The following is a 19,393-nucleotide window of genomic DNA, read 5'->3' on the forward strand; positions in this document are numbered from 1 at the left end:
CATCTCGCGGCATACCAGACTCCAAATGGGTCTCAGCAGAGGCCTGTGAATCTGCAGAAGCGGGTATCAGGGGCTGCAAACGCACCTCACTGAGTACCGGCAGACTGGCGACTAGCATAAAGGAAGCATCGTTGGCAGTTTTTGACCTAAGCGGTCGGTCTCTGTCTTTATCCTTACGTTTTTTCGGAAGATCGGTAGTCGGATGGCTTATCAAAGCTATTTCGGAATACGGAGAATGAGAGCAAAAGAATTTAGTGACAAAGATAGCCCGACGAACAGTTTGGGTGTTAAACAAGGCACAAAACTGACAGCGAGGGACGTCGTGGTCTGGGCCTAAACAGCTGACTCAGTAAGAATGAAAATCTCTCTGAGGTTATCCGCTTTCCACAGGAAGACAATTGTTAACTTTTTCTGACATCGGTTAGAGCAAGAAAAAAGGATTCCCAACTGGGTACTTGACTTTAGAAGACTTCAGGTTTGAAACTCGAAAAACGAACATTTCAGGTAGCAGCTGACCGGCACTTGCGAACTTGCTTCTGCTTCGGGCTCCTCCATGGTAAGAAAGACTGAAGTAATGGTGTCGGCTGCATGATTTATACCCGACAACCTGACGTCATGGAAGAGGCGACAGCATCCGACGCAGAAATTCCAAAACTCTGGTATTCGGGCCAACTGAGGGCTACCTGCAGGCAGATAGCACAAGTGTGATGACTGCAACAGTGAAACACGAAGAAGATCAGGGATAACCCACAGGTGATGACTGCAACAGTGAACCACAAACATCCAACATTACTTAAGTGTGGAAATGTTACTTTAGCAGTTAGTACTGTTTCATCTTCAGTGTGATGACATTCACTGACTGTGTGCAGAGTAAAAAAAATCATAATTTTGTGAACTACAACAAATTATTTTAAAGAGGAAAAAAGTGCTTTCAGCTTGCTATGTCTTAATGATATACTTATACAGTACAATACAAATAGCTATTCTTTGTTAAACTTATCTTAAACAAAGAAGTACACTTATACAATATCAGCACCGATATACATCACTTTTAGAAAATGTCATGACAGCAAATGTTTCATGGCAACTCACCTGCTGGTCCTGGTTCCATCATCCATCCAGATGGAGCATTAGGAGGTGGCCCTGGGTAAGGAGGAGGGGGAGGCATGTATGCAGCATTCATTGGAGGTGCAGATGGGTATTCACCTGAAACAAAATGAAAGCACAGGAACATCAAACCACAAGAACAAATGGAGACCTAACAAACTAAGGCAATGTGAGAGGAGACATGCTCTGAAGCCAGTACAGTGAAATCAGCATATTCATGCGCATAGTTTTACCAATGATGGACCCAAACTGAAGGTCTGCAATGACTAAGAATGCTGCTAGGTCTCATCCATTGAAGGTATATAGGACATGGAACTTAAAAATTAAAGTTGTTTACTTACCATAACACTGGATCCGTGTCATCCTCTTCAGTCCTCCTCAACTGCTGGGTCAATCAGATCCATCATCTGCAGCTCTAGACTTTCTGAATTCAAGGCTCAGGATCCTCCCCCTACCCACAACTTCTCCTCTGTCAATTGACTAACTCAGACAAAGTTTGGCTGCCTAGTGCACAAGAATAATTTGTACCCAAAACATGACTACCTGGAATACAGACCATGGCTGCAAAAAAGTCTAAGGATAGGAGCAGTGTGATCATACTGGAGCCCAATAGTGTGACAATTTGGCAAAGGGATGGGGAGAGTTGAGGATGGAAGAGGGCAACATTGATCTAGTGTTAAGTACTAGTACTTTTGTATCTGATGTCTCTTCCGTCAGTCCTCAACTGATGGGTCATAGTCCCCAGCTACTACAGCCCCTTGGAGGTCTCAAGGAAGAATTTTCCAGAGGATGGTGGAACCAAAGGAAGCTCTGGACCTGGTAAGTCCAGTATGTAGTGGGATATAAAGGCATGCATATTAGACAAGTAGCTGCTGCACAAATGTCATCAGTAGGCTGTCAAAGTGGTTACCGCACTGGTAAATTGAGCTTTGAGATTACAGGGCAAGGTTAAACCTTTTTCCTTGTATATATACAAAATGCATTCACACAGCCACCTAGATGGGGTCACTTTAAGAAACTGCTTTTCCCAATTTAATAGAAGAAAAGGAAATAAGAAGTCATGTATTCACTGTAACATGTTTGTTGTCCATAATCTCATTATTTCATTCTTGCTGGGTGGGTTCGGAACAGAGCATCGGTTCCAACTCAGCCTATTACTAAAGCTCGAGAGCTTCCACTGGTTTGATGCTATACCCTATCTCACCATGCTTAGGGAAGATTACCCAGATCAGTTTGCAAATTACTAACCTATTTTTAAATTATATACAAAATCTCAAGTTTACAGGTATTATGTCTCTTGAGACGAGAAGGGAAGCAGAAAACACAATTCACAACCAATAAAATTCCTCTCAATCATCCAGGAGCGAAGGTTGGGAGAAGGAGGGCGGGATGTAAGAATGAAGGCGAGATTATGGAAAACAAACATGGAACATTATGGTGAGTACATAACTTCTTTGTTATGTTGTCCCATCTCGCCTTCATTCTTGCTGGTTGGGACAGCGTCCCTAGCACCTTCTTTCTTGGGTGGCTCAAGGCAATAAACTCTTCAGAACAGTGGAACCAAAGGAAGCCCTGTTCCGGGAGGCCACGTCTACTTTGTAATGAGTGATAAAGGTACGAGGTTTGACCCATGTGGCTGCAGCACAGATTGAGTCCATAGGCAATCTGGCCTGAAAGGTGGTCGAAGTTGACATAACTCTTGTTGAGTGGCCTCTAATCTTTCCTGGCAGTTGTTTAGGCTGAGAATTATATGCGTAGGTAATAGTGTCCGTAAGCCACTTTGACTAGGTAACTTTTGATATTGGTACACCTTTTCTGTTATCTGAGAAGGAAACGAGTAACTGGTCAGATTTTCTGAATTCCTTTTTTCTATGTAAGTAGAAGCATAACTGCCTGTGTACATCCAGTTGGTGTAGCTTATGTTCTGCCTTGTTGCCATAGTTTGGAAAGAAAACAGGCAGGTCAATGGACTGATTCAAAATGGTCTCGGGGCATACTTTGGGAAGGAATAAAGGATTTGTTCTAAGAGACCGTCTTTGTGAAAAACTAAACAGGGAGGGCATATGGACAGAGCTTGAAGTTCTGAGACCCTCCTAGCTGAGGTAATGGCCATCAAAAAGATTGTTTTCCAGGTTAGAATTTTAAGTTGACAAGAGGAAGCTGATTTGTATGGTGGGAGAATCAGAGTAGCCAGTACCAAAATGAGGTCCCAGGGAGGTGGTGGTTCCCTTACTGGAGGCCTTAGCAAAAATGTGCCCCTCAGAAAGGCTTTGCACAATCTGAGAGACATTAGTTTTGATCCCATGTCTATGTGGTAGTTAGAAATGGAAGCTAATTGTACTCGTATGGTAGTTGTTGCTGTGCTTTCATTTAAAATTTCTGCCAAGAAATCTAAAATCGTACTCACAGGGGCTGTGAAGGGATCTATATGATTCTTGGAAGTCCAACAAGAAAACCTTTTCCATTTGCTAGCATAAAGCTTTCTAACTGCTGTCTTACGAGATGAAATTAGAATGTGTCTCACTGCAGGGGATATGTCTGGAAGCCTGGATAAGACTGGAAGTGGAGCAGCCAAGCTGTCAGGGGGTTTGGATAGAGGGATGGAGCATTCCTGACTGATGAGTCAGAAGATCTGGTACCGGGTCCAGAATCCATGGCTCTTCTCGGAGATGTGGCCACAGGAAAGGAAGCCAGATTTGACAAGGCCAGTATGGAGTGATGAGTACTAACCCGCAACTTAACGATTTGGATTTCTGTAGAACTTTGGGGATTAGTGGAAACGGGGAAAGGCATAACGAAGTCTCAGGTGCTAATTGTGAACAAGTGCATCCCTTGGTGAGTCCCCTGGAGGGGGGATTAGGGCAAGGTAGCTGCTGCATTTGCTGTTCATGGATGCAGCAAAGAGGTCGCAGCAAGGCTGGCCCCACTTGTGAAAAATCTGGTTTGTAATTTCCTGTTTTAGGGACCACTCATGAGGCATGAGAATTGCTCTGCTCAATTTGTCCTCTATCACGTTGGATTTCCCCGGAATATGTGCTGCAGTCAAAAACATTGAGAAGAGACTGCCCACTGCCATACTCTTTCAGCCTCTCGACACAGAGGATAGGATCTGGTTCTGCCTTGTTTGTTGATATACCACACTACCGACATATTGTCAGTCTGCACTGCAATCGTACCTGGTGGAAGAGAGTTCTGGAATGCCTGCAGCGCCAGAAGCACTGCTCTCATCTCTAAGACATCGGTGTGCAAGTGGTACTCATGTTCCTGCCAGATTCCTTGGATGGTCTTTCCCAGATAATGCCTCGCACCCTATCTGGGAAGCATCTGTGGTCACAGTGGCTACTGGTTGAGGAAGTGTGAACGGCTTGCCTAGAGTCACCTGCGTGGATTGAAGCCACTAGCGTAGGTCTTTCTTGCAGGAGTCTGTAATGAAGATCTTGTGGGACATGGGTAACTCCTGCATGGACCACTGAGCAAAGAGTAGCCACTGTAGGACTCTCATATGTAGATGTGCCAGAGGTACTAATGTGATGGCAGCAGCCATAGTGCCTAAGACCTTTAGAACAAATTTTGCCTGTGCTTTCTTTTTCAAGAGCAAGATGGACACTTGATGGCGCAGTGCCTGTACCCTGTTGTGGGGCAGTTTTGCTACCATGTCTTCTGTGTTTAAGTCTGCTCCCATGAAAGTAATATGCTGTGATGACAACAAGGTAGATTTTTTGAAATTTATGGTAATGTCCAGTTCAGAGCATAGATGAATGGTGGTATCTCTTGCTTTATTTAGTAGATACTCAGTGGTGGCAGTCAGGAGCCAGTCGTTTAAGTACGGAAACACCCGGAATCCTAGATGCCTCAGGTGAGCCGTGACTACTGCTACGCATTTGGTGAACACTCTAGGGGCTGTAGTGACACCAAAGGGCAGAGCTATGAATTGATAATGACTGGCTCCCAGCCGAAAGCGTAGATGTCTTCTGGATCGCCTGTCCATTTTTATATGGTAGCACGCATCCTGAAGATCTACTGAGTACATCCAGTTGTCTTTTCCCAGAAAAGGAAGAACAGACTGTAGTGTCAACATCCGGAACATTGATTTTTTTACGGACTTGTTCAGCCTGCTGAGATCCAAAATGGGTCTTCAGTCCCCCATTTTCTTTGGAACTAAAAAGAACCTTGAGTAAGTTCCAGATTCGATTTGGTCTGCAGGGACTTCCTGGATGACTCTTTTTTTCTAGCAACCACTGTATCTCTAGGGTTGCTTGATGCCTTTGGCTGGGTGGAATGTCTGGGACTGACTTTGATTATATGGGTAGGGAGGAGAAGGGTATGTTGTATCCCCTGGAAATTAATCGACTATACCCATTTGTCATGAGTGATGTTCACCCAAGCTTTTGGGTACAATGATAGTCTTCCCCCAACTGCTTCTAGAGGAGGACAGGCGGGCCACCTTTCAGGAGCGTTGGAAGGGCCTGCCAGAGAACCTGTCGCCCTGATTTTGTGGACCCCCCCTCTGCTGGGAGGTTGGCATCTTCCATTATTGTTTCCCCCCTACCCCTGGGGGAAAAAATCACGTGCGTCAGGCAATGCTCTTTGGGTTTTCCAGAACCACATTTTTCCTCCCTTTTGGCCTATGGGATAGGGCTTGGTAGGGGGGGAAATACGTACTCCCACGACAGAGTTTTACCTTCATGCTCGCATCTGGTCAGGGTCTCTAACTTTAGGCCCGAACAAGGACGAACCATGAAAAGGGGTGCTAATGAAGGAAGACTTGAAGGGCTCAGCAAACTTACAAAGGCACATCCAGGAATGCCTCCTTAGATCTATTCCTGTACCTGCTGCCTTACTCGCTCCAGCAGCTGCATAAGAGATGAGCCACATAGAGGAGTTGACTACAGAATTTAAGGTAGCAAGCTGGGCAGTCACCTTATCCGACACCCCCGCAGCTGTAGAACCTTGGAGGGTATCTCCTAGCTCCTTCAGGAAATCCCTCTGGGGTCTGGTAAAATGGGTTAAGTGGTTCAGTGACCTGAGTGCAAAGGCTGCTGATGAGAATGTACGCTTTCCACATCTGTCCATCATTCGAGATTCCTCATTTGGTGGATGGGACAGATGAAGTCTCAGCTAACTCCATTTTGGTGGCCGCCACCACCATAGCATCTGCTGGGACACCTCTGATCAAGAATTCCTTATCAGATAGGGCAGTTATAAATTTGTTGGGCCTCCTCGGAACAGGTTCCACAGACTCTGGAGAGCCCCACACCCTTTGACCGACTACACCGAGGAGGTGATCGAAGGGCGGAGACACCCAAGAGGTGGAAGGTCGAGACCCAAACCTCCAGGTATACGGACTCATCCTCAGAAGGGGTAAGAGCCCTCCAGCCACCTCTCTGCTTCAGGATCTCTAGGATGTCCAAGAAGGAGACATCCTCAGAGGGTGACAGTACAGTTTTGTACCTACCATAAATGTAGATGTCCGATAGGAATGCATCTGCAGTCCTTACAAATGGGTAGTCCAGTCGTCAGGCAGCCCTTCGGTCGGACGGATTCCAAAGTCTGGGTCTGGCTTCGGCTGGTGTCACACTTCACCCGACGTCATCGCTGCAGTTTTTCGGGTATAAAGGCATCAGCCAACACCATTTTCCTCAGTGTTTCTTGCCCCAGATGCCAGGTGCCCTCTTGGATGGCTAAATTTGGATAAATGCCAATGTTTCCAAGTAGTAGAGAGCAAACACATAAAATAAGCATGTATGTACATATATACAAACAAATATACCATAATAGATCCCCCCCAAGTTAGCTGAAGGATGGCAAATACCCTAGGAGTACCACAGAGGGGAAGGTGGGTGGGTAATCCTGACTGCAGATGCATTCCTATCGGACATCTACATTTATGGTAGGTACAAAACTGTACTATGTCCTTCAAGGATGCATCTGCAGTCCTTACAAATGGGTAGAATACCATAGCTAAACTAGGGGAGGAGGAAAAAAGGAGAGATTATGGTGTAGTTAGGATCCCTTGCAAAACAGCAGTGGCAAAACCTGCTCGGGATCTAGAGTATAAAGGTAAATTGTAATGCTTGGCAAATGTATGCACGGAGGTCCAAGTAGCAGCCTCTATAATGTCCTTGGTAGCCACTCCTCATAAGAAATCTGTGGTAGTGGCTGTAGCCCTTGTGGAGTGAGGCCTGATGTTCTCTGGAGTTTTCTTTCCATGGTAGGAGTAACAAAATCTAATGCAATTTCCTACCCATTTGGAGATTGTCTGTTTTGAAATTGGTTTTCCTTCCTTTCCTGTTGCATATGCTACCAGAAGCTTGTCAGTTTTTCTATTGGACTTGGTCCTGTCCAGGTAGTAGCGTAATTGTCTATGTACATCCAAGGTGTGCAAGAGTCTTTCTCCCCTGTTCTGTGGGTTGGGGAAGAATGTAGGTAGGTGGATAGCCTGATTTAAAGACACTCTGGATACCACCTTAGGCATAAATGTAGGATTTGTTCTTATGGACACTCTATCTTGATGGAAGTTCAGAAGGGTTGCACTGCCATTAATGCCTGTAGTTCAGAGACACTTCTTGCTGAGGTGATTGCCAGCAGGAAAGCAGTCTTCCAGGATAAGAAAGGGGGAAGTGTCAATTTTTCTAGCACAAAGTTCAAGTCCCATGCTGGCAATGGTGGTTTCCTGGGAGGTTTTACATTTTTGATTCCTCTCAGAAACTGTCTGAGCAGATGATGAGAGAAGACAGGAGGATCCAAGCTGTATTCTGCTGAAATAGCTGATGCATGTATCTTGATGGAAGAATAGGACAGGCCTGTATGGAAGAGCTCTGCCAAGTACTCCAGAATGTTGGCTATGTTTACCAGTGCCACATCTTCTCCCTTTGCAGTACTCCAAATGAGATATCTTTTCCATTTTGCTGCATAATTCTTTCTTGTTGAAGGTCTACGAGCCTCAAGGATTATGTCTTTAACCCTTTGGGATAAATTTGGGTTAATTGCTCTTATGTAATGTTCCAGGCAGTTAGCTGCAGAGTTTTCAGGTTTGGATGCAGGATGTTGTAGTTGTTCTGTGTTAACAGTAATGGGATCAGGGGTAGTGTCCATATTTGTTCCCGAGACATGCTCCTCAGCAATGGGTACCAATGTTGTCTTGGCCAGTCTGGAGCTATCAGAATGATCCTTGGACGTTCCTCTTTGATCTTCAAAAGCACCTTGTGCATCAAAGGAAGTGGTGGGAATGCGTATGCTGTCAGGTTTTTCCAACTGAAAGATAGGGAGTCCACCTTCCAAGCAAGTGGGTGGTACGTCCTTGTGCAGAATTTCTTTAGCTGGTGATTGAGTGGGGATGCAAATAAGTCTATTTGTGGTAATCCCCATTCTCTTGTGATGGCTTTGAAGATGTCCGGATGCAGCATCCATTCGTGGGCATCTGTGGTAGTTCTGCTTAATATGTCTGCTAGAATGTTTTCTTTTCCCGGTACAAAAATTGCCACATCCCATAGGTCCAGTGCCAGCCGGCACAGAGGATATGAGTGTGTGCCTCCCTGTTTGTTGATGTACCACATAACTGTGGTGTTGTCTGTCCTTATCATCAACTGACCTTCTTGGAGAAATGGTCTGAATGACTGGATTGCCAATTTTACTGCCAGCATTTCCTTTAGATTTATGTGCAGGCGCAGCTGGTCTTGAGTCCATAAGCCTTGTATGCACTTGCCCAGCATGTGTGCCCCCCAACCGAGGTCTGAGGCATCTGTCGTGATGGTTTGGCTTGGTTGACTGTTGCAGAAGGGCAATCCTGTGTTTGATTGACAGGCCTGAGCCCACCACAGGAACTCTTGCTTCAGGCATGGGATTATTGGAATTTTGGTTTCTAGGCTGTGCTCGTGTTGGGACCACAAATTCTTTAGGTACCACTGTAGCTTTCTCATATGCAGTCTGGCATGAGGGACCAGAATTATGCAGGATGCCATGAAGCCTAGGGCGTGTAGTACTTTTCTTGCAGTTAGATGGTTCTGCTTTGTTAATGCCAAAAAGTAGAGAGGTAGTTGCTCTTTCTTTTCTGCAGTTAGGAATGCCATTTGTTTTGATGTGTCCAGCTCTGCACCCAGAAAGGTTATTCTTTGGGATGGAATCAGCCTTGACTTTTTCATATTGACTGTATATCCCAGGGCTTGCAGCAGGTAAATGACTCTTTGTAAGTCTTCTGTTAGCTTGCTTTTGTTGTCCGCTTGTATCAGGCAGTCGTCCAGGTAGGGATAAATTTGGATCCCCTGAAGTCTGCAATGAGCAATTACTGATGCCAGGCATTTCGTGAACACTCTGGGCGCAGTAGATAAGCCAAAGGGCAATGCTGAGAATTGATAATGCTCTGATCCTGCAAGAAATCTGAGGTATCTTCTGCAAATTGGTCGTATGGGGACGTGCAGGTATGCCTCCTTGAGATCTAGAGTTACCAGCCAAGACTCCTTGCCCAGCATGGGAAGAAGCTGCTGTAGGGTCAGCATTTTGAATTTTGGAACAATGAGGAATGTGTTTAAAGCGGATAGGTCGAGAATAGGCCTCCATTTGCTCTCTTTTCTTGGTACCAGGAAGAGTCTGGAGTAAAATCCCTTTCCTTGCTCCATAGTTGGTACCTTTTCCACAGCTCTCATTCTTAACAGTTGAGATATTTGCTTTAGAGCTTCTGCCCTTTGAGTAGGTGGTAGGTCTGGCATTCCTCTCTTTCCTGGTAGAGTATGGAAATGGAACCTGTAACCTTGGTCTATAGTTTGCAAAATCCATTTTTCCCTTGTGATGCAATGCCAGTTCTTTGAAAATAAGGTTAGCTTTCCGTCTAAGGGTGCTTCCAGTTGTTCCCTGGTAGGCGGTGCCACAGCCAAGTCACTGTGATTGTGTTGTTGTAGTGGTGGTGGCTGCGTCCGTGCCTCGCTGGTTGTTACCTTGCCACTGGCGTCCCCTGTAGGCACCCCTGGATTGGTTTCTGCCTCTTGAATGCCTATTCCTGCCTCTCTGTGTCTTAGAGGATTCCGGAAAGGACCAATTCTTGGAGGGCCAGTTCCTGCTAAACCTTGGAGGTTGAACCTGTAAGAAATCTTTCACTAGGCCTTTACCAAGAGGGGAAGGAGGGAGGGAAACCTGTACTGCAGCTGTATTAGCACTCGAACATCTACATTTATGGTAGGTACAAAACTGTACTATGTTCATCGTGCATACAGCTGCAGTAATCACAGATGGGTAGAATCCCAAAGCTACGCACAGGGTGGTAGGTACTAGGTGGAACTGGGATGAGCCAGAATGCCCTGCAACACAGCAGTGGCAAAGCCTGCTCTAGTTTTGGAGTATAAAGGCAGGTGGTAGTGTTTGGTGAAGGTATGCACAGAACTCCAAGTGGCTGCCTCCAAAATATCTTTGGCAGGAACTCCTCTGAGGAAGGCTGTAGAGGTAGCTGTGGCCCTGGTGGAGTGGGATCTGATGCCTGTAGGGGCAGATTTTCCATGAAAGGAGTAACAAAACCGTATGCAGTGGCCTATCCATTTTGAAATTGTCTGCTTGGTAACTGGCTTCCCTTGAGCTCCTACAGCATAGGACACAAAAAGTTGTTCTGATTTCCTGAAAGGCTTTGTTCTGTCCAAATAATAACGTAGCTGTCTATGGATGTCTAAGGAGTGTAGCAGCCTTTCCTCTTTGTTTTGAGGATTGGGGTAAAAGGTAGGTAAGTGTATGGCTTGATTTAAAGCTACCCTGGATACCACTTTAGGCATAAATGACGGGTTGGTTCGAAGGGAAACCCTGTCCTGATGGAAGATGAGAAAGGGCTGCATAGCCATGAGGGCTTGTAGTTCCGAAACCCTACGAGCTGAGGTAATGGCCAGAAGGAAAGCTGTTTTCCAGGACAAATATTGCAAATCTGTTGAGGCAGCTGGTTCAAAGGGAGGCAATGTTAATTTTTCTAGAATGTAATTAAGATCCCAGGCTGGTATTGGTTGTTTCCTTGGAGGTCTTATACTCTTAGCCCCTCTGAGGAACTGTTTCAAGAGTGGGTGAGAGAATAAGGGTGGATCAGTGTTAAATTCTGCAGAAATGGCTGAGGCATGAATTTTTATGGAGGAAAATGAAAGTCCACTGTTCAACAGCTCAGCTAGATACTGTAATATCTGAGGCAAATTCAGTTTTCTAGGATCCTGGCCTTTTTTCTCATTCCAAGAGCAAAACCGTTTCCATTTTGCGGAGTAAGCCTTTCTAGTAGATGACCTTCTGGCCTCCAAAATGACATCCTGCACCTCTTTGGAGAGTAGGGTCTGTTGTGGTGTTAAGGAATTTTCCATGCAGCGAGATTGAGTGTTTTCAGCTGACTGTGAAGAGTTTTGTAGCTGTGCTGAGTCAGTAGAAGAGGCATTAGAGGTAGGGACCAGGGAGGAGTATGCGTTAGGCTCCTTAGGAGTGGGTACCAGTGTTGTCTTGGCCAGTCTGGAGCAATCAGTATCATCTTCGGTCTGTCTGCTCTTGCTTTCAAGAGCACCTTGGGCAGAAGAGGCAAAGGTGGGAAAGCGTAAACTGTCCATGCTGCCCAACTGAAAGAAAGGGCGTCCACTCTCCAGGCCTTTGGATGAAAGGTCCTTGAACAGAACTTTTCCAATTGATGATTCCTGTGGGAGGCGAAGAGATCTATGTCTGACCTTCCCCACGCTTGGATTATCTTTGTAAACACTTGAGGATGCAACTTCCATTCGTGTTGGTCTGTCATATTTCTGCTTAGATGGTCTGCCAGCGTGTTTTCCAAACCTGGCAAGTACTGTGCTTGAAGTTCGATTTGCCATTCCAGAGCCAAGTTCCAAAGTGACATGGCTAGTCTGCACAGGGGGTATGAATGTGTTCCTCCTTGTTTGTTTATGTACCACATCACTGTGGTGTTGTCTGTTCTTATCAATAATTGCCCTGGATGCAGGAGGTCCTTGAAAACTGTAATTGCATTTATCACTGCTAGCATTTCTTTTTGATTGATGTGAAGGTGCTTTTCCTTTTGGGACCATTTGCCCTGAATGCACCTGTCTGTCATGTAAGCCCCCAGGCGTAGTCTGAGGCATCTGTTGTGATGACTTGATTTGCTTGAGGCTTGCAGAATGGAAGACCTGTGTTTGTTTGACATGCTTGGGCCCACCATAGAAATTCCTTTTGCAAACATGGGATTACTGGGATTATTGTTTCCAAACTATGGCTGTGTTGAGACCATAGGTTTTTTTAGGTACCATTGAAGTTTCCTCATGTGCAACTTTGCACATGGGATTAAAAGAATGCAAGATGCCATGAAGCCCAGAGCCTGCAGGATTTTCCTTGCAGTGAGCCTGGTACAATTTGCTAGTATTTTGAAGTACTGAGTTAGTTGCCCCTGTTTTTCTGGCGTAAGATAGGCCATCTGGGTGTTTGTGTCCAAGTTGGCACCCAGGAAAGTTATTTTCTGAGATGGTGTTAGCCTGGATTTCTCTGTTGACTGTGTATCCCAGAGAATTCAATAACCGTGTTACATAAGCCAGATGTTCCAGAAGTATGCACTTGCTGTCCGCTTGGATCAGACAGTCGTCCAAATAAGGGTAAATTTGTATCCCTTGAAGTCTGCAGTAGGCAATTACTGATGCCAGGCATTTCATGAATACTCTGGGCGCAGTAGATAAGTCAAAGGGCAATGCAGAGAATTGATAGTGGATTGAACCTGCAAGAAATCTGAGGTATCTTCTGCAGCTTTGTCTGATTGGGACATGCAGGTATGCCTCCTTGAGATCCAATGTTACCAGCCAAAACTCCTTGCCCAGCATGGGAAAAAGCTGCTGTAATGTGAGCATCTTGAATTTTGGTACGAGTAGAAATGTGTTTAGGACGGATAAGTCCAAAATGGGTCTCCAGTCGGTTCCTTTCCTTGGTACCAGAAATAGTCTGGAATAAAAACCTTGACCTTGTTCGTGAGTAGGTACCTCTTGAATAGCTTTCATGTCCATGAGCTTTGAAATTTGTATTTGTGCCTCTGCCCTTTGATTGTGTGGCAGGTTTGGCATGCCTCTCATTTTTGGAAGAGTGTGAAAATGAAATCTGTAGCCTCTGTTTATAATGTCCAGGATCCATTTGTCTGTTGTGCCAATTTCTTGTAAATAATGCCAGCTTTCCTCCCAAGGGTGCTGCCAGCTGAGACTTGCTTGGCATGAAAAGGAGGAAGTCATTGGGTTTGTTTCCTGTATTGTTGTGCACTGTCATCGCCACCTCTTGGTGCTGGAGTTTGCCATTGTCTGCCTCTATATGATCCTTGAGATTGTCCTCTGCCCCTTGTGCGCCTGTATCTACCTCTTTGGGGCTTGTCCGTGGCTGGAAAGGACCAGTTTTTAGAAGGCCAATTTCTGCTAAAACGTGGTGGTTGAACCTGTAGAAAAGCTTTGAAAGTTTGCATAGATTTAGCTTTTTCTTCCATTTTCCGTAGTATCTCCTCAGCATTAGTACCAAATAGTACATCCTTTTGTAAAGGAGCATCTAGTAGTTTAGCTTTAACATGATCAGGCAAGATTTGTTCCCTAAGCCAGGCATGTCTACGAATGACTGATCCTGTAACAGCAGCTCTACTTGAGGCCTCTAAGGCATCATAGCCACATTGTAAGGTGTGTTTACCCACTTGTTCTGCACTATGCATCATATCCTGCAACTCCTTCAAATCTGGTTGTTCAGGTTGAGACATTTTATTTCTTAATTGTGATAACAGAAACTGCTGATATTTAAGCATATGGAACTGACAATTTAAGGCCCTCATGGCTAGGGTGGCCGAGGTATATACCTTTTTCCCCACCTTTCTAAGGATCTAGACTCTCTTCGGAAGGTAGTGGATTCTTAGCAGTAGAGGCCTTCATTCCCTTGGGGCCTTGAGAAATGGTTTCAGGGTCAGCATTATGGCTTTTGTAAAGAAATTGGTGAGAGTTAGGAACTCTGTAGTACCTATCAGGCTTGACTGGGGCAGGAGGCAGGGAATCCGGATTAAGGCAAGCCTCCGAGTAAACATCATCAAGTATGTCCAAGACAGGAGGTATCGCCAGAGGTCTGTGTTGAGGTAACAAAAGAAATTCCCTAAGTCTTTTCTTGGAATCAGAAAAGTCTTGGCCTTCCCAATGGAAGTGTTCCCTCAATTTGTGCAAGGTTTCCCCAAAAGAAAAATCCTCTGGGGGGGGATACAGAAGGAATGGACTGCTCTGCATCAGAATCTTCAAAAGGGGAGTACGAGTGTTCCTCTACATCAGAATGATCTGAAAAAATGGAGCCCTGGTCAGAAGAGGGAGAATCTTCCTCCACTCTGGGTCTCTTGTCTGGAGGGTGTTGGGAACCCCTGATAAGAGTAATTAAATCCTCAGCCTCTTGGGATGCATGGCTGATTTGGCCTTAATGGAAAAGGAAGATGAGGGTCTAAAGACACCATGGGTGGAAGTGGACCTGTCCACATTAGGAGGCTCAACACTCACAGTGGCTTCGGTGGTTGTAGTCTGGGTATGGGCTGAGGTACCTGCGGTCTCGGTTACAGAAGACACCGCCAAAGAAGTGTCATCGGTAGTTAAGGGCTGCATAGGCGTCTCGCTAAGAACCGGACCACGTGTAGCCGGTTTTGGCGTGGTGTCGGTCCTTGTCCTTGCGTTTTTTGGACAAAACAGTAGTCGGAGTCTCCGACGACATTTTATAATCTAAGGCTCTACCAAAAAAGTGTTGGGCGAACTCCGCCCGACACTTAATAGTGCGTTTATTGAAAGTAGCGCAAAACAATTATTAACTTTGTCTGACATCGGTCTGAGGCAAGAAAAGTTTCCCCAACGGGGTACTTAGCTTTAAAGAAGACTTCGGTTTCCAATTTTTCGTAAATTCAGGGGCTGGCCGACCGGCACTTGCGAACTGCTTCTGCTTCGGGCACCGCGCGGTAAAAAAGACTGAAGAAAATGGCGTCGACTGTGTCTTATATACCCCTGTCGCACTGACGTCAGGAAAGAAAGAGACAACAACCGACGCCGGACCTAGACTTTGGAATTCGGCCGACCGAGGACCCGCCTGACGGCAGAAAACCCATCTGTGATTACTGCAGCTGTATGCACGATGAACACCCCCCCTGCTATACACAGTTTAATGTGTGTTTTTTTATTTTTAGGGGTCTAGTTCACATTTTCGAACATTCAAATGTTCGATCACATGGTCTCGGCCATATGAATTTCAAACAATTGAGCATTCGGTTATGTGAAGTAGACATATATATATATATATATATATATATATATATATATGTTTTTTTTAAATATAAGGAAACACTAAAAACAGGAGTAGAACAGCAGCAAGGGAATAAGGGACCAGAGGAGAGGCCTCTAATTTAAACAACGATCCCCTCTGGTAAGAGGAAATGTCTCTAAGTAAAACGGCACTCCCTGAAAAACAACAACCAAGGGGAAGGGAAGTCCTCTAACTTACACATGCTCGGTAAGGAGTCCTCTCTAACTTAAATGAACTCCTTAGCATAAACAGCTAAAGGGAACACCAACTATTCAACACAATAACACAAGGGAATTGATAACGTGGATAGGGAAAGAAAGTACAGTTGTGTACACTTAGCACAAATGTAGATGTTTCAGTGTATTCATTGTTGCAGTCATTACATTTGGGTTATCTGCTTACAGTAGCCCTCAGTCAGCCTGATTAACAAAGTCTAGGGTCCTGTGTCAGTTGCTGTCCCTTCTTCCATGACGTCAGGTTGTCAGGGATATAAAACATGCCGCCGATGCCATTACATCACTTTTTCTTGCCCCAGATGTCAGGTGCCCCCCTAATGGGAAGCAATTAACTCTAATACAAGGGTATACCTCCAACAAAAAAGCAAATACACCAAAAAGTTTTTAGAGCATAGTAAGTGAGACTAGAGGTATAGCCAAAAGAAGAAAGGGGGCTAGAGAGAGGATAACCAGGACTGTAACAGTGAATACACTCGAACATCTAAATTCATGGTAAGTGTACACAACTGTACTATGCTCTTTGTGTTTCACTGTTGCAGTCATTACATTTGGGTAGATTCCCAAAGCTAAGGTTGGGTGGAGGAATTTAAAAAGAATTAGGACCAGCTATAAGGCCCTACAAGACTGCGGTGGCAAAACCAGCCCTGGATTTAGAGAAAATTGGCAAATGATAATGCTTGGTGAAAGTATGTACAGAACTCCAAGTAGCAGCTTCTAGGACGTCCCTAGTAGGGATGCCCCTGAGAAAGGCTGTAGAGGTAGATGCAGCCCTGGTTGAATGGGGTCTGATGTCCTGTGGGATAGGTTTTCCATGGTGTTTATAGCAGAAATGGATGCAGTGGCCTATCCATTTTGAAATGGTTTGTTTTGAAATCGCTTTCGCATCTGTCTCTGCAGCAAATGCCACCAGCAGTTGTTCAGATTTCCTTTGAGGTTTAGTCCTGTCCAAGTAGAATCTAAGCTGACATCTAAAAAGTGCAGTATCCGTTCCCCTTTGTTCTGTGAGTTAGGAAATAAGGTAGGCAAATGAATGGACTGATTAAGAGCCACACTGGATACCACCTTGGGCATGAAGGAGGGGATTGGTTCTGAGGGACACCCTGTCCGCATGAAAGATGATGAAAGGTTTCACTGCCATAAGGGCCTATAATTCAGATACCCTTCTTGCAGAAGTGATTGTTAAAAGGAAATCTGTTTTCCAGGAAAGAAATTTTAAATCTGCAGTAGCAGCTGGCTTGAAAGGAGGACGAGAGAGTTTCTTCAAGACATAGTGTTAAGATCCCAGGCTGGAGTTGGAGCTTTCCTAGGTGGCCTTAAAATTTTTGCCCCTCTGTGGAACTGCTTGAGCAGTGGGTGAGAGAAGAGGGGAGGCTCTGTGCTATAATGAGCTGAAACGGCTGAGGCATGAATTTTGATGGAGGAAAAGGACAAGCCCTTATGGCATCTCAGTCAAATATTGTAGAATCTGAGGTAAATTGGGCACTGCTGCACTCATTCCTTGAGAATGGTTCCAGGTACAAAATCATTTTCATTTTGCAGCATAAGATTTTCTAGTACTAGGCCTCCTAGCCTCTAAAATTATATAGATCACTGACTTGCTGTGGGGTGGTAAAGGAGAGATTAGGTAATTAGCCAGGCTGCTAGGTTCAGGGTTTACAACTGAGTGCAAAATTTGGTTCGCCTGCTGAGACAACAGGGAAGGAGTCTAAGGCAGGTGCCATGGGGCCAAGCGTGACACACTGCGCAGGAGGGGATACCAGTGCTGTCATGGCCAGTCTGGTGCAATTAAGACTGTCCTTGGCTTGTCCTGTATGATCATTAGTAATACCTTGGAGAGCAGAGGCAGAGGAGGAAAGGCATAAACTGATAGGTTTTGCCAGCTGAAGGATAGAGCATCCACTTTCCAAGCTAGTTTGTGGGGAATCCTTGTGCAAAATTTGTCCAATTGATGGTTCTGGGGGGAGGGAAATAGGTCTATATCTGGGCTCCCCCACTTGCTTGTCAACATGTTGAAAATAGTACGGTTGTGTACACTTACCATAAATGTAGATGTTCGAGTGTATTCACTGCTGCAGTCATTACATTTGGGTAATCTGCTGGCAGGCTGCCCTCAGCTGGCCTGAATAACAAAGTCTTGGGTCCTGCGTTGGTTGCTGTCTCCTCTTCCATGACGTCAGGTCGTCAGGGGTATAAAACATGCAGCCGATGCCATTTTCTTTAGTTTTTCTTGCCCCAGATGTCAGGTGTCCCCCAAATGAGGAGCAAAAATATATATACAAGTAAACAGTAAATATATAATTACACTTTTTAGAAGCATAAACTTTACCTTCACCTAAAAGCAAATACACCACAAAGGCTTCAGAGTACAGTGAAGGAAAGAAAAGGTATAGAAAAGGGTGATGGCGGGTGGGTAACCTGGACTGCAACAGTGAATACACTCGAACATCTACATTTATAGTAAGCGTACACAACTGTACTATGTTCTTCGTGTTTCACTGTTGCAGTCATTACATTTGGGTAGAATCCCAAAGCTATGGATGGGAGGCTGGAACTAAATAGCACTAGGAGCGGCTATAAGGCCCTGCAGGACTGCAGTGGCAAAGCCTGCCCTGGATTTAGAGATGAGAGGCAAATGATAATGCTTTGTGAACGTATGCTCCAAGTAGCAGCTTCTAGAATGTCTTTGGTTGGAATTCCTCTGAGAAAGGCTGCTGAGGTAGAGGCAGCTCTGGTGGAATGTGACCCGATTCCCTTGGGTACAGGTTTACCATGATGCGAGTAGCAGAAACGAATGCAGTGGCTTATCCACTTAGAAATAGTCTGCTTTGATATTGCCTTTCCCTCTGATCCTGAAGCAAATGCCACCAGTAGTTGCTCACACTTTCTTAGTGATTTGGTCCTGTTTAAGTAGAATCTTAGTTGTCTGTGTATGTCCAATGAATGAATGAATGCAGAATCCGCTCCCACTTGTTCTGTGGATTTGGGTAAAATGTTGGCAGGTGAACAGTTTGGTTAAGAGCCACACTGGATACCACCCTAGGCATAAAGGAAGGATTGGTCCTGAGGGACACCCTGTCCGGGTAAAGTGTAATAAAAGGCTCCACAGCCATGAGAGCCTGCAGTTCTGAAACCCTTCTTGCTGAAGTGATTGCCAAAAGGAAAGCTGTTTTCCAAGATAGAACCTTTACATCCGCAGTACCTGTTGGTTCAAAAGGAGGCAGGGTGAGTTTCTCCAGCACAAAATTCTGGTCCCATGCAGGAGTTGGTGATCTTCTGGGATGCCTTACATTTTTGGACCCTCCAAGATACTGTTTTAGCAGAGGATGAGAGAAGATGGGAGGCTACGTGTTGTAATGAGCAAAGATGGCAGAGGCATGGATTTTTATCGAAGAGAAGGATAGGCCCTTGTCAAGCATCTCAGTCAAGTATTGTAAAATCTGAGGGATATTTGGTTTTGCTGTGTCCGTTCCTTGTGCTTGTTTCCAAGCACAGAATCTCTTCCATTTATCAGCATAAGATTTTCTAGTACTAGGCCTTCTGGCATCTAAAATGACATCCATCACAGATTTACTAAGAGGTGTTGTTTGAATAATTACATGATCAGCCATGCTGCAAAATTAACAGTTTGGAGCAGAGTGTGTAGAATTTGATTGTTCTGCTGAGACAGTAGATGAGGTATTTGAGGCAAGTACCAAGGAGGGAGTTGAGACATACTCCTTAGAATGGGGTACCAGTGCTGGCGAGGCCAGTCCGGAGCAATTAGGATCACTTTTGGTTTCCTGTCT

General features: G+C 45.1%; 1 protein-coding gene across 1 annotated transcript in view; it reads right to left on the minus strand.

Annotated features, from left to right (window-relative positions):
• The window catches only part of WBP2NL (WBP2 N-terminal like), a 965,291-nt gene that overhangs the window by 290,214 nt on the left and 655,684 nt on the right, over positions 1 to 19,393 (minus strand). The window contains exon 6 of the mRNA XM_044075333.1: positions 1,093 to 1,206. Coding sequence (XP_043931268.1) covers positions 1,093 to 1,206 — 114 coding nt within the window. The remainder of the gene's footprint in view (positions 1 to 1,092; positions 1,207 to 19,393) is intronic.

Source organism: Protopterus annectens, chromosome 1.part1, assembly GCF_019279795.1.
Source record: "Protopterus annectens isolate FY-2018-M chromosome 1.part1, PAN1.0, whole genome shotgun sequence".
NCBI classification, from domain to species: Eukaryota; Metazoa; Chordata; order Ceratodontiformes; family Protopteridae; genus Protopterus; species Protopterus annectens.